This window comes from Pogona vitticeps, chromosome 2 (genome assembly GCF_051106095.1).
Source record: "Pogona vitticeps strain Pit_001003342236 chromosome 2, PviZW2.1, whole genome shotgun sequence".
In the NCBI taxonomy this organism is placed as follows: domain Eukaryota; kingdom Metazoa; phylum Chordata; class Lepidosauria; order Squamata; family Agamidae; genus Pogona; species Pogona vitticeps.
In genome coordinates this window covers 295,609,931-295,625,607 of record NC_135784.1, presented here as the reverse complement: position 1 = coordinate 295,625,607, position 15,677 = coordinate 295,609,931, and the positions used below count along the sequence as shown (strand labels likewise).

Below are 15,677 nucleotides of genomic sequence, written 5' to 3'. Positions count from 1 at the left end.
AGTAAAACTGAAGTCAGCACAGCCCTTCCAAAACTTGCTCCCTTTTTGGCTCTGACATCCAGCCTGTAATGCGTCACAAAGGTCAACGGTGTAGACCAAGTAGCTGATCGACAAATGTCAGAGACTTCAATGCCACGCAGCCAGGCAGTCGAGGTAGCTACAGCTCTAGTGGAATGTGCCTTCAATACATCTGGCGGAGCCTTGCCAGCCAGCTCATAGGCTAAAGTGATGGTAGAAACTATCCATCTGGAAACTATCTGAGGAGAGACCAGATAACCTTTCCGTGGACCATGGAAGCAAACAGTCTAGGAGAATTGGGGAAGCCCTTAGTTCTAGAAATATAAAAGGCCAAAGCACGATGAACATCAAGGGAATGGAGCATGCGCTCAACATTGGAAGAGGGATTAGGAAACAATGTGGGGAGAATCAGAGGTTGATTAACATGGAAACTCGAAATCACTTTAGGAAGTAAGGACAAATTAGGATATAGGACGACCTTGTCCGGGTGAAACTGTATATATGAGGCATCAGACTGCAGGGCAGCCAACTCACTTGCTCTCCGTGCAGACGTAACGTCCACAAGAAACAAAGTCTTAATCGAAAGAAGTTTTAGAGGAGCAGAAGCCATAGGTTCGAATGGTGGGTGCACAAGAGCCCACAAAACAGTTTGAAGAGACCACTGAGGGATTGGAGGCTGTACAGCTGGACAAATGTTACACAGACCCTGAAGGAACCTCTTCAGGGTTGGGTGTGAGAATAAACAGGAAGCTTCTGAACCCACAGGCTAATAAGAAACAACAGCTGAAATATAAACCTTCAGTGTAGAATGTCGCAGCCCTCAATAAAACAGATAAGTAGGAAAGCAACAAGAATATCTAACAAAGCTAGAACTGCCAAACCACCTTTGGAAGCAGTGAATTTGGTAAAAACAGACCACTTATAAGAATATAATAACTTGGTTGAAGATTTTCTAGCTCTGTCCAACACTTCCTTTATACTGGGAGAATCCTCCATACTGTAAGATGGAACAACTCGATGTCAGGGTGACAGACCTTGCCTCCGTCCTGAGTTAGGAGGAATGGTTGGGGAGGCAGCCTCAGGAAGTCGGATGCGATGGTCTTGAGGGTGGTAAACCATGGTTGCCTAGGCCACCATGGAGCTACCAGGATGCCATTGGCTCAAAACTGGCGGATCCTGACAGTCATCTGTTGAATGAGTGGGATGGGAGGAAAAGATAAAGAAGGACAGCATCCCAGGTCACCATGAAGGCATCACCCAAAGAGCCCGTGCCTCTCCCTGCTCGAGAGCAAAATTTGCTGCATTTTGTGTTGATCTGAGTGGCAAAGACATCGATGGCTGGTGTGCCCCACTTGTTGCAGATATGGGAAAACACAGTCGTCAAGAACCCATTCATGAGTTTGAGTGGTTAGGTGGCTCAGACGATCAGCCACATAATTCCTCTGTAGATACGTGGATGGCGACCGGAAATATGTGGTGATCGTAGCACCACTCCCAAAGGTGGATCGCTAAATACAGAAGGGACAAAGAGTGAGTGCCTCCATGACCAACCACAAGAGTATAGAAAGCACAAAGAGCCTTGATAACTGCCAACATCTCAAGGTGGTTGATGTGTAGCAGATTCTCCGAGCTGGATCACAGGGCGTGGATCTTGTAAGAGCCACAATGTGCGCCCCAACCTGTTGGGCTGGTGTCCGTCATGATCTGGACTGTCAGCTGAAGGGTCAGCCAACTAGAAGTGGCACAAAAGTCCACCATGTCAGTTGACTTGCTAACTCTGGAGTCACACATAGGCATTTGGCAAGGTTGTCTAACAGAGGATCGAACTGAGACAGGTATGCCTGTATAGAGTGTATCTTCAACTGAGTGTGAGGAAGAACAGACATAGTGGAAGCCATGAGGCCTAAGAGATGCTGTGTGTGATGAGCAGAAACCTTGGCGTATGGGCAGAATGGATGAATAGCCCGACCTAATTTGTGCATCCTTTCAGAAGGAAGGAAGACCCTGGCTCTGTTGGAATCCAGGCAAGCACCAATGTAGTCCATGGTCTGAGACGGCTGGAGATGGGATTTCACAAAGTTGACCTGGAGGCCTAGATCTGCCAGAGTCTGGAGAGCAAAGCTTGCATCCTCTTGTACCTTGGTGTAAGAGCCAGTGACGATCAACCAGTCATCTATACACAGAAAGACCATTATATTATGTAGATGCAGGTAGGCTGCTACTGGAGCCAAACACTTCATGAAGGTCCTTGGGGCGGTGGCAAGCCCGAATGGCAGGGCGCAGAATTGGTATGCTGACTCCATGAAGACGAAGTGGATATATTTGCGATGATGCTCGTGAATGGAAATATGAAAGTAAGCGTCCTGTAAATCTATCACCACAAACTAATAACCTGGAGAAAGGAGTGGAATGACTGACTCTTAAGGTGACCTTTTGGAAATGCCTTGGATGAAGGTAAGTATTGAGTAGCCTGAGATTGGTCACAGTCCACCGTCCTTCTTGGGAACCATAAAATAGTGGGAATAGAAGCCATCTAGTGCTTCTTGAGAATAAACAGGTTGAATAGCATGCTTCTGGAGAAGAACAGAAACTTCTCGATGCTGTCATCGAGGTGGTGAAGGCGATGGAGATTATCCGGAAGGAGAGGCATAGACATATCACACTCTCTTGGACCTGACTTAATTGCCGGTGTTGTATAAGGGATCAAAATTATCCCCATGATATTAACGTTGCCCACCATGCTGATCAACCTCTACACAAAAGGGGCTCCTCATACTCCGTGAAAGTATATCGTTGAGACGGACATGGAAGAAGTATGACCTCCCGATGCTGAGGAAGCTGTCGGCCTGAAGAAATATGCTGACGTTTCACCAGACATTTACGAGGAGGGGATTGCTGTGGTGACACCTCCGAGTTCGACAGTTGAATCACTGTTGCCCACCTGATTGACATAGGGCTCAAATGGGCCAAGGCCGGGCTGGAGATTGCATTACCCTCAGAATGGCCATGACTTGGACACAGGCTTGGAACTGATACCGAAGCCTGCATCTGCGGTGGTGGTACAGAGCCATCCCTTTCAGAAAGTAAGTCAGGATCAGAAAGCTCCCTGGATGATTCCTCAAGTATCAGTGATGGCAGGGAAACTCGAACTGGAAGGAGTTCCCGAGGTTGAAAAGATTCAGATGCTTAACCACCTCCTTCTTTTTCTTGGGGTCTTTAATAGATGGTGATTTCGACATCAGTGTCTATATAGATGCCAATGACTTCTTCAGCTTTGACGCCTTCAAAGAAGCTCTTGAAGAAGGGGCAGCAGGAGCTGGCGAGGCAGCGGGTTCAGGACGAGGAGTGGGAGGAGCAAGAGTCACGGTAGGTTCTATGGCTGCCGGGCTTGAGTGTGTTAACAATTTCCCCCAAAGATACGAGTGGAGCCGCTGTAAGTGGAGCTTAAGTGCGGGCATGGTTAACTTTTTACACTCCGAACAGGAGTGCGTCTGGTGTCTTTCCCCCAAACAAAATAAACAGCAGTCGTGGCCGTCCATGAAGGGGATCTTATTGGCACACGACATACAGCATTTGAAAGGGCCTGATGAGGCCATAAAATTTGGCGGGAGCAGGTGGAAAGAGGGAAAGGGAAAAAAGGGAAGAACTCACAGGAAACAATTATAGCCCAGAAAGATAAGAGGCCAAAATTGTTACAACAAAGTCCATAATGCAAATTGCAAATGATATCAGTCCAAAGGTCAGAAAAACCAGACACAACAACAGTAGCCAATCCAAAATCCAAGAATCGTAAATCGAGACAGTCCAAGTCAAAATACTCCAGAGATCAGAAACATAGTCAAGAAACCAGGCCAGAATCAAAACCAGAAGACGTGAAAGAATTGAAAACAGCTCTAGGTGTCGTGAAAGATTCTGATTGCAGTGGTGGCAAAAAGGAATTGAGGTATCATGGGTGGACAGAGCATGCACACCACAGGGGAAACATTCTATCAGTCAATTGTTTAAGCTCTAGAATATTCCGAAGAGTCCTGCACAAGCACAGTTTAACCCATTTGTGTACCTTCACAGAGATCACAAAGAAGAAGTGTGGGCTCATATCTGATTCCTGGAATCAAGCCCAAACTGTCTAACACAAATGCAAACACATCCACATCCACTACAAATGGTTTAACTGTCAATCTAAGAGGGGATGAAAAGTGTTGCTTCCCTAAAAATCCCCTGGCAACATTGCTGCTAAGCCCGACTGATATTTCACAACCTCAAATGAAATGTTGCAAAAGCCACTAGAAGTGCATACGTCTTGAGACTTGCCTTGATATATATTGAAATATGTTTATATTTCATAACAGATTTGAATCTAAGCAGATAAGTCAGTAGGCGTTTTTATTCATGTGTTCATTTTTCTGTTTAAGTGGCTGTGCTTTAAAATCTGAGGGTCGGTAATCTTAAACACACATACACACAAAGCAGAAGATTGTCATGTTGATCTATAAGAAAAAGACTAAAACCCAGATCTATAATATTGTCCAACTGTAGATTTTATGTTACACATGGACTCTCAAACTGGGCTGTATTTATGCTATTATCATCAGGGCTTGAAAAGTTTACCTTTATTGAACTACAAGACTTAGAATCATCCAACCAGTGTGCCTATTACCCAATTCTAGGAGTTCTGGTCCAAGATCCTAGGATCCATTTAATCCTGTGAATTTTTTCCAGCAATGGACAGCTAGATGCTTTTGGAGGCTCCTAAGTGGAGATGCAGCTAAACCTCAGGGGTGGAATTCATGTGTTGCATGCACAAATTACCAGCTTCAGACCCTGGCATCTCCAGTTGAAAAGGTCTCAGATCACAAGATTGGGAAAGGCAGATTCTAGAAAGACACTCTCAGTTTAAGCAGACAATACTGGGCTTACTGAAAGCTCAGAGCAAAACAAAAGGGACAGGGTGGTTCAGAAGAACAGAGTAAAAACGTTATTTTATTTATTTATTTATTTATTTATTTATTTATTTATTTATTTATTTATTTATTTATTTATTTATTCAATTTTTACCCCGCCCCTCTAGACAACGTCTACTCGGGGCGGCTTACATCAGTTAAAACAAGTTAAAAAACATATAAAATGCATTTATACTAATTAGTTCTAAATTAAAGGTTTCCAAGATGGTGGTATAAAAAAAAGATAAAGAGAAAAGGGAAATGACTTAATTGACTGGGGGGTAGGCCTGTTTAAACAACCAAGTTTTTAATTGGCTTTTGAAACTTTTATGGAGTGTTGCAATTCATACCCAGTTTTGCATAGGGCTCCATTCCCAGTTTTGCTTCTGGCCCTGCCCACCACTGCTGCTGTTCCTTGTTTCTACACATCCTTCGGAGACAAAAGATTTCTCCTGCCTGGGCCAGACAGACGTATGGTCTCATTCAGCATGGCACTTTATGAGCTTGACGGTCCTTCCCTGTTGTTCATGCCTAACTTCTGATACTTAGGAATATAGTTTCTTGAGTTCTGATAGTGTGAAGAAAGACTTGAAATCTGACATGTGGTGGGAATGGTTTCAAACTACATTCTCTGCTCTCTGTTTTAATGCAACAAATACTAAGGATGAGCCATTCAGATTTTGTCAACTCCCAGAATTCTCCAAGAATTCCCCAGGCACAATTCAGGGAGTTCCTGCCCACAAACACACGCCTACAGATATCTATAGAATTGTCTGGGCACATATCAACATACATAATCACATATGGGATATTACCTACCCTGCTTGCAACTACAAGGTATACAAGGCCTTCCGCTGACCGGAGAAGAGCAACAGCATCTTGATGGGACAGTCCAACCAAAGATTGACCGTTGATCATTAACAGCTCGTCACCTACTTTCAGCCTACCATCCCTAAGGAAATAAAAGGGACAAGTATTCATAATTTCTAAAACAAATAATTAAAAACATATCCCGCTTCTGAAAGCTTAAGGGGAAGGCATTACATGCTGCTTCCAAAGGTTATGTTCTGCTGTCGGTGCTCAGAGACAACAACACAGTGTGGCTACAGCTAAAATACTTTTCCAGCAATTGATTTCCCCCCTTCAAGCTGAGGAAAATATATGAATAAATGCCAGGGCTTTGTTTGAAAATTCTGTCCCCATCCACCCCCTCTCAGAGGGAACATTTCCAGCCGAATGCAGGAGGTATCGTCTGTATTTTGTTAATAATGAATAATCAAGTCACTTCACATTTAGTTAACACTTTCTCTGGAGCATCTCGGAGCACTTTATAAACACTAGCGATATGACTGGTAAGTAGGTCAGCTTTAATATTACATTTTCCACGGAGTAGTTAACTCACATGCCTGCTCTGGAGGAGTTGACTCTGCACAGCTTCCTTCTACTTAAAGTGCCTAGCAGCTTATCATCTTCAAAGGACTGAATGGGACCTTCACTGGCCAACTTCGCTTGGCCTCCTTCTTTTCAGGCAATGGACTATAGTTTCATGCCAAGGCTTATGTGGTGAATGCCTGACCTAATTTCCAATTGTGTGGAGGGAACCCCACAATATGCTACATAAGCAGGATTCCCAGACTGATTTTTTTAAAAAGGCAGACATTTGAAAGAACTGTTCCTCCCCCGGACAGGGAGAAGTCCCACAGTCCTCTATGCCCTGCCCTGGCAGTAAAAATTCTGTAACAATCAACCATTATGGCCCTTTTGTGACACCAAAATCAGCAGCCTGAGGCTGCTCACTCCTCCTCTTGCTAGGTTGGCCTTTCTCACTAGTTCTATTTTGTTCTGATTTCAATTATATTCAATTAAATTTCAATTATAAACTACTTCGGAAGGTAATATTTGTGAAAAAGCAGAGTATACACCTAAGAAATAAATCATTTTAGCATTCAACAATACTTTCAGGCACTGAATTTGTACTTATCAAAATGCCACAAATGGACAGAATAGTCAGATTGACACAACATGAGAACACAGCAAAACGTACCTGTGAGCACAGCCCCCTTCTTCCACCCGTGCAATAATGATGGCATGAGGAGAACGCTTTGATCCTCGACCTCCAGTGATCTGGATCCCTAGCCCATCCGTTCCTTTCATCATGGTCATCTTCCATATCCGACAGCCTTCTTGCTGGGAGGAGAATTGGCAGAGAGTTCGTGTTCTTTTTATTTAAGAAAGCATATAGTATCTGTATATAGTACACAGTATCTGTATTTTCCAGTCTGCCTGAGACGTAGTATGCATAGCCAATGACTCTCTTTTCTTGGAAAGACAAAAAGGCACATATCCTCAGACCACTGCCAGTAAAGGGGAGCCATGTTTTAATATTATAGTCCACCATTACACCATATGGATTTGGTGACATGGGCTGGTTTTCTGCACATGCTGTCTAAATATTTAAATGCAAATGTTTTTTTTCTGTGTCAAGAGAAACACTGCAGCATAATATTCAGGACTTCATGAGATTAAGAATTAGTGTCTGTTTGTTTTCTCCCCCCACCCAATCCTCTTTCCCATTTTTACTGTAAAGGGCTGTCTTAATTTTTTTTAAAAATAATAATTTGTAAGGCCTTTTCTGTTGTACAAAAGCACAACACAAAAGCAGTAAGTAAACATACTAGCAGGAAGAGTACCCATTTAAGATGTTAGCAGTTTTTATGTACTACTGCAAATATTTCACACTGAACTGCAACAACACACCCCCTCTTGCTTATTTATTTATTTAATTTGATTTGTATCCCACCTTTCTCCAAGAAACAGGGACACAAGGAGACTTAGTTTCATTACAAAACAAGTAAGACAAAAACAAAAGTCATTGCCAATATTGAAATATATAAAATCACATGTCATGTTAAAACAAAATGTGGCAAAATTATTAAAAGACCTTACAGTTAAAATTTGTAACTACAGTTAACAATTCGAATGTCCTTATCAGGGAGCTGCTGAATGGTTTTTTGTACGCTGACTGAAGGATATTAGAGAGGTTGCCAACCTTGCTTGCCTCCATAGGGTATCTCATAGTCTGGAAACGGCCACTGAAAAGGCCCTCTCTTATGTCTTTACCAAACAAACTGGTATTTTTTCAACTCACCGCTCACATTTTAAACCTCTATTACAACACAATGTCTCTTTTAGCTGAACGCAAAATATCAAAACCAGCTTGGAGAGGGAAACTGTCTGAATTTTCAGAAGAGCTTCTCTAGCTCAGAGCAGGGTGGGAACACTGGTATATCAGAACACTCTCTCTCTCTCTCTCTCTCTCTCTCTCTCTCTCTCTCTCTCTCTCTCTCTCTCTCTCTCACACACACACACACACACACACACACACACACACACACACACACACACACACACACACACACACACACACACACACACAATGTATCTATCTACTTTTCCTTGAAGTAAAAAAACATGTAGAAAACAGTCTTTCTAACTGCTTGGTTTAAAAAAGAACAATTAATAATGCAGTCTTTTATAGCTCTTGGAATCTATCAGTGAGACCAAATCCAAGCTAGCTACGTGTATAGGACTGCAGCCCATTTACCTTCTGCACTAATTCCCCCTGCTCTGCCTCTGGTTTCTCTTACCACAAAACCTCTGGCTACAGGTTGGATATTCACTTGGGAAAACAGTGCCTTTAATTCCACATATCACATTTCTCAGCCCTTGTATTTTGCCAACGTACAGTATCTTGAAGGAGAGGGTAATTTGTTTGGAAGGGGGTGCAGAGTGTGGAGGTACTATTATCTTAGGGCAGAGGTCCCCAGCCCCTGGTCCGCAGCCCAGTGCTGATCCGTGGCCTGAGCCAGCACAGACCTCCCACCCCACCCCCTGCACGCACTCACCCCCACACATCCCATTTGCACCTGCGAGTGCCACACCACTATTTGCGCACACGAACGAACACATGTGAGCCCAGACAAACGCTGCATCGCTGTTCACGCATGCACACGAGCATGCTTTTGCGCATGCACAAATGGCGGTGTGGCATTCATGCAAGAGAGAATGCACACCAGTTTATGCATGCACACAAGCGCTGGGGTGCCCCATCTTCCCCAGCTGGTCCGCGGACCGAAAAAGTTTGGAGACCGCTGTCTCAGGGTACAATAACAGCTGTTTTTCCTGCACCTGGGAGCAACTTTTCTCCAAAGGTGAAGCACTTGTGGAAAAAGCAAGATGGCTGCCTTTTGACACATCTTCCTTGTCAGCAGCAGGCAGTGCTCTGCAGACAGCAGGCCTCAAGCACTTAGCTAGGCATCGTTTCAAGCAGAAGAAGGGAGCATTTGCAATAACTGAACATTACAGTGTGCAGAAAAAAAGATGTTCCAGTGCTAGGTGGCACTTTCCTGCTCAACTTTTTTTTAAAAAGGATTATCGTGAAACAGGGTCACGTGCTGCAGTATTTTGACATTCTGGCCTCCTTTAGATGACTCCATTCATATATCCCCATACGTTTTGAGACCAAAGAGTTTATTATAAGAAAGTAAAAGGTTGTCCTAAACCAGGTCAGTCTATCTGGCCATGTAGCCCAGTCAGGGGTAGTGTAAGATATTTTGTTAACTGGGGCAAAAAAAGGACAAACTTTGCCTTTTTCCTTCAACACTGACAACGGCAGATATCATCCCCCATCACATCCGAAGACAGAAGGTTGGCTTGAGAGACAGGGGCTTAAAGAAAGCTATGTGTCACCCAGCTCTGTTTTCCAGCCTCTTGCTGACACATCCCACCATCTGCAACTTAAAAGCAAAATGTGTGGCTTATATACCGCCCCACAGCACCCAAAGCACTCTATGGGAAGCTTGCAATTTAATTATGCAGGCAATACATTGTGTGTGCCCCCAGCAAGCTGGGCACTCAATTTACTGACCTCAGAAGGAGGGAAAGAAGAGTGAACCTCGAGCCAGCTACCTGGGAATGAGCCTGGGGCATAGGCAGAGTTTTAGCTGCACTACTGCAGTTTAACCACTCAGCCATGAGGTAACCACCTCCTTTTGCCCAACAGTAGGGGTGGCCCTGAGTCCAGTATTGACTGCTCTGCTTAACAGCACCTCTCCAGGAACTCAGGCAAGAAGGTCTTCTGCATCACCACAAGGGACAAAGAGTTATCTTAACTGATTTATTGCTAAGACTATTTCTTATCATCAAAGCCAAACTTGTCCCAAAAATATTTACAATTATTGCAGAAATCAGGTTAATTTTGAAGAGACAGTCTTCCTTCACTGTGAAATCAGACTTGAAGATTAAGAATGTGCTTTATGCTCTGAAGACCAATTGCATAACAAGTTAAGTTGCAAACTCAGTGAGGCCACAAAAGCTTCTGCTGTGACAATCACACACAATCAGCCCTTAAGGAATTCCCTCTTGTAATGACAGTTATCTGTGACATATAGTTTAAACCTTAGTTGTGAAGGTTTTGTTTCTAATCAGCTCCCACATATCATACCTATGGTGGGCCACAAAGGAAGACTAGATACTCTGTGGAAAGTTGATTGTTAAGCGAATCAAGATAGCCCCTTGCTTTCAGGCATAGGTAACCTACACGTGACATGGATGGATGGATGGAGGGATGGAGGGATGGATGGAAACTAATCCTAGACTATACAGAGTCCTGAAGACCCTTATCCTTGCCTCTAGGGGCAGAACGAAATGCATAAATGCTCTCCAGCATGATGTGGTAGTCTGTCCTCTAACTCAGAAAACTCAAAACAAAACCATATCAGCGCAGCATAGTGGTAATGCTTATATGACATCAGCTTTATCTCATATTTCAGAATGGAGTTCTCCAACGATTTCCAAAAATAGTGGCCACCTTTGCCCTAGGTGACAAGTGAAACACACAGAAAAATTAATTGCCACCTAATCAGCTAACCTTTTGGGGACGAATCCACTCACCTTTAGCTACTACACAAACACAATAAGAGAAATGTGAATTCACTCACTGTGACGTTGCATTGAGGAACTCACGCTTCCCTGGATCTGTTCACATTAACTGGCAACACAGAGAGGAGGAAATTGGCTAAACAGCCTTGTCTGCATCTTGTTAATGTACAGGGCTTGAAAAATCCACTTGTCTGTGACAAGTGAAAAAACGCTGCTCGAGGAGCCAGAGCTCCCGCCCTCCTTACCCTCAGTTCCTCTCTCTCCCTCTCTCTGATCCTGCAGTCCTTCACTCCCCCTTCCCATTGGGGAAGGAAAAACAGCCCTCTTCTCGCGAGAAGAGAGTTTGAGCGGCACATAGATATATAGCTCTGCAGGAGAATGTAGAGTAGTCCCATGCCAGAGAATATGGAGATTCCCTGCTCCCAATTTCAACCGAACGACCTGGCTCCTTAAAGAGGCCAGGTGCTTTTGCTTTCAGTTTTATTTTTGCTGGAGACATTCAAAAGAAAGGCATTCAAAATACAAGCTTCATGACCCCACAGGTATGCAGGTAATAAAGCAACCCAAGTCTGAGGGTATATTTATTTTGGGTTTGTAAGCATTGTTATGTAGAAAGTGCCTAGTTTAAATTTAAATTTAAGTTTAAACATAAATTATAAGGCTATAGTCCTGTCATGCTGACTGGTGAAATTTTTGACTAACTTGTGAGACATTCTAAAATTTTTCAAGCCTGTTAATGTAAGTCTGCAGGAGCATGGTTACAGGAGAACTATCTTAATAAGCTGTAGACAAGGGTTGAATGGCAATTTCCTCCTATCAGTTCTTTCTTTTTCATGTGTTTCTTGTGTTCTAGATGCCACAGCACTGGCAACAAGCTTTTCTTAAAGTAAGTAAATACGGAAATTGCATACTTTGGAGTATCAGCCTCTTTGCTCCCACCCCCAGCACTGCACCACTCTGCTAACTAAAGCACCTTTTTACATCAGTTCAAACAATCACACCATCTGAACCTATGTGAATGGATCTGCTGTGGAAAAAAGTAGAAGCTCCAGCAGCAGAAGGGAAAACTATGGATTTGGGTGAGCTGATTTGCATTTGCTTCTAGTCATGTGGTCAGTGGGAAAATGTGAATCAGACCTTCCCAATTCTGTAACATTTCCCACATTTTTTGTAGTCGTAGTCTTAATTCATTCCATTGTCAAACTGTTCTTACTGCCAAGAGGCTTCTATTAATGTTCAAAATCTATCTTCTGATAATATAAGGCATTGTTGTTTGTTCTTATGTGCTGTCAAGTTGGAACTTGACTTATAGTAACCCTAATAGGGCTTTCAAGGTAAATGAGATATTTAAGGAGTGGTTGTACCAGTTCCACAACCCCAGTGAGCTTCCATGGCTGAGCAGGAATTAGAATCCAGGCCTCCTAAGTCTGAGTCTATCACTGAGTTCCTCACTGTGCCACTCTGGGTATCCAATATAACACTATTTAGACCTAATTCTGACTTCTTGGACAGCAGAGAGAAAGATTTTGCTGTCCTTTTTGTAACAGGTATTTGGTGACTGCTCTATAGCTCATCTTCAAAGCACTTTTAATTTAATTTGCTAGTACTGTATATAACAACTTCATAAGAGGCCAAGAGTTCTCGGGGGGGGGCACTCTGCATTTAGTTTTGCAATCTCTTTAGAGCAATGGTCCCCAACCTTGGGCCTCCAGATGTTATTGGACTACAACTCCCAGAAGCCTTCACCACCACCTCTGCTGGCCAGGATTTCTGGGAGCTGAAGTCCAAGAACATCTGGAGGCCCAAGGTTGGGGACCACTGCTTTAGAGGATGTAGCTGTACAATGAACATACTGCTGTCCTCTGAAGATGCCGGCCACAGAGACTGGCGAAACGTTAGGAAGAACAACCTTCAGAACACGGCCAAAGAGCCTGAAAAACCCACAACAACCAATATACTACCTCATTATTCCATGTTAAGTTGCCTTCTGCAACTATCGTCTGTAAAGGAATCTTTGCAATCCAGTGCAAAAATGTCATGTTTAAGCCCCACTGATTTAATCAGATCATGGCATTTTTGTTAGCACTCCTGAGCCATTAAACTGGAGGGGAAAGGGAGTTTAACATGACTACAGAAACTACTGTACATCAGGATCTACTGTAAAGTCTGTCATCTACAAGTAGGTTTTAACATAATTTTCCATTTTTACATGCTGTTATTAGATTATAGGGAAGAAGAAGCCCTTGGCAATTTATTGCAAATTTTAAAAGTTATCTGCAATGGTTGGTATTGTGCTAATCCTTTATCTTTACTCTTTGTAGAGTAGGCTTGTGTTCTAAGGGGAGGTGAGTACCTTGTACCCTGAAATTGGTGGGTAAGTTACATCTGTCCCTGCTTGCCAGTTCACCGTAGGGTGAATTATATCCTATGGGTTATGTGTGCGCCTTTGTGCATGCCTATCTTCAGTTCTCCTGAACTGCCTACTTTTTTTTTTTTTTATCAAATAAAGAGATCTGGCTGAAATTTGCATTTAAAAGGAACATAGATTTCCATGTACATTTGCTACAAGAACAATTAAACTGTGTTCAAAGTGGCAAGAATATCATTTTCTGTCTCATTATGTGTGGAAATGGGTTATCTCTGTTATATAACAGAACCCAAGCAAGAATAACGTTTGTTAATTTCATGCTGCTCCCAGGATTATCTACTAACGTCAGGAAACCGTTGACCATCAGAAATATGCATCTATCTTTGGACCCATCTACATATTGAATTAAAAGTATGTGATACAGCTGCTGTAGAGATGGAACTCAGAAGGGAGGCTTGAAGTTTTCTTGGCTCAAAGTAGGACCATTAATCCTCTTGATTTTATAAGAACCAAAACGTGGTCATTAATAAAACAAAACCAAATGCTCTTTGCCTATCACAAGCAAAGACACAGCCTATCCTAGGAACATTTGTGTTATTCTCACATTAGATGAGTTTGGTCTTTTAAAACACGTAGAAAATGCACATACGCAAAATGAAACATATTTGAAGAAAACTTTGCTATAAATAAAAAATGTTGAAGTAGGAGTTACTGCTTTTACTATTTTGTTGCGTTTGGGCTGTATTTCACTATTTTCTTAGCAATCTTGAAAATTCCTTGAGCTAAAAGGCAGAAGTGCAATTCAAACATATGAATAAATTGTGGCTGGTGGTAAGGACAAAAGGTAATATTCAATATCATATCTGTACATGAGGTAAATAATACTATGCAGTCTATGGGGTGGGTGGTGTGAAATTCACATGGAACTTTTGACAGGAATTCTATGTTTCTTCAGGAAATTAAAAACAAAATAAATAAGCCAAGCAACCATAAAATCAAAATTACTTTTCTAGAACTTGCAGGAAGGGGGAGTGGGAACCATTTAATAGGCTACCTTTTAATGTAATGATAAATAACTGTTTTATGCAATTGGAATATGCTAAGTCTCGCCACAAGGTTCCCACGGTTTTCTCGTCCTTTGGCGCAGCCAGGACAAAGAGTTGAGGAAACTTTCACTTTCTTTCTTTTTTTAATGAATCACAGACTGTCATGTCATCCAAACTGAACAAGATTCAGAACTATGCCCAGTTCTGAGTACCAAACAGTTGAAGAAGAATACAGTGGTGCCTCGCATGCTGAAGCATCGTTGAACGGGGCAGGGATTTCCATTGGAACGCATTAAACATGGTTTAATGCGTTCCAAATGGGCCAAATACTCACCCCGTTCAGCGAAGCTTCGTAATGGCCGGCAGCCATTTTCGCGCCCTCGCCTCGCTTAACGAGGGCGCGAAAACGCTGCGCGCGGCCATTTTGGGCCATTTCCGGGCTTCCGGCAGCCATTTTGGCCGCCGAACAGCTGATCGTCGGGCTTCGTTTTGCGAAGATCGGTAAGCGTTTCGCAAAGGGAATTTAGCCCTATTTAAAAAACGTTAAGCGATCGCATTAGCGATCCAAAAAAACGGATCGCTATGCGATTTGTCGTTATGCGGTGCGCTCGTTAAGCGAGGCACCACTGTATTGACAAGCTAGGATATGTCCAGAGGATGATCCCCAAGATGGTAAAAGGGCTAGAAATTAAGCCCAATGAAGAACAATTTAGATATGTTTAGCCCAAAGGAGAGATGACAGAGAGGTGAATGGCTATCTTGAAATATTGGAAGAGCTGTCATATGGAAGATAGAACCAAGGTTGTTTCCTACAGTTTTCACACAGTAGGCGCTGCCAAGGAAAGGATTCAAATTACAAAAAATAGATTTTGACGAATCATTAGGCAAAACTTCCTGACAGGAATTGCTGTTTGACAATGGAGAAGACTGCCTCAGAAGGTATTGGACATTCCTTCATTGGAGATTTTAAACAAAGGTTAGGTGGTTGTCTATCAGGGATGCTTTAGTTGTGACCTTTCGAGGGGGGGGGTTGAACTCAATGATTTTTGGAGTTTTTTCCAGCTGTTGAATTCTATGGTTCTAAGATATAGCTGATGTTAACTATTATTTGCTTGGAATAAGCCAACTTCAAACCAAACCACAGATGAGATTAACCATAGTTTAAGTTAAGACTTAATGCTAAACTATAGTTAACTGAAAACAGCAGGAAAAACATCTGATCTCCTCTTTGGCTATGTCATAAGAGAAGTAAGGAAGGGAAAATGTGTATGCCTAGCAAAAGACTATTGTAACAGAAACAAGCCTAGACCATGGCCTAGCTTGAGATTTAAATACAACCATGGTAAGCCTACAGGTCTGTCTTGT

At 42.7% G+C, this 15,677-nt stretch overlaps 1 protein-coding gene across 5 annotated transcripts in view; it reads right to left on the bottom strand.

Annotated features, from left to right (window-relative positions):
* PDZD2 (PDZ domain containing 2) overlaps positions 1 to 15,677 on the bottom strand; it is a 202,559-nt gene that overhangs the window by 66,357 nt on the left and 120,525 nt on the right. For all 5 annotated transcript variants that reach the window (XM_072992868.2, XM_072992869.2, XM_072992870.2 and 2 more), the window contains exons 3-4: positions 7,003 to 7,145; positions 5,778 to 5,910 (exon numbers count right to left, since the gene is read on the bottom strand). In XM_072992868.2, the coding sequence (XP_072848969.2) occupies positions 5,778 to 5,910; positions 7,003 to 7,145 (276 nt within the window). The remainder of the gene's footprint in view (positions 1 to 5,777; positions 5,911 to 7,002; positions 7,146 to 15,677) is intronic.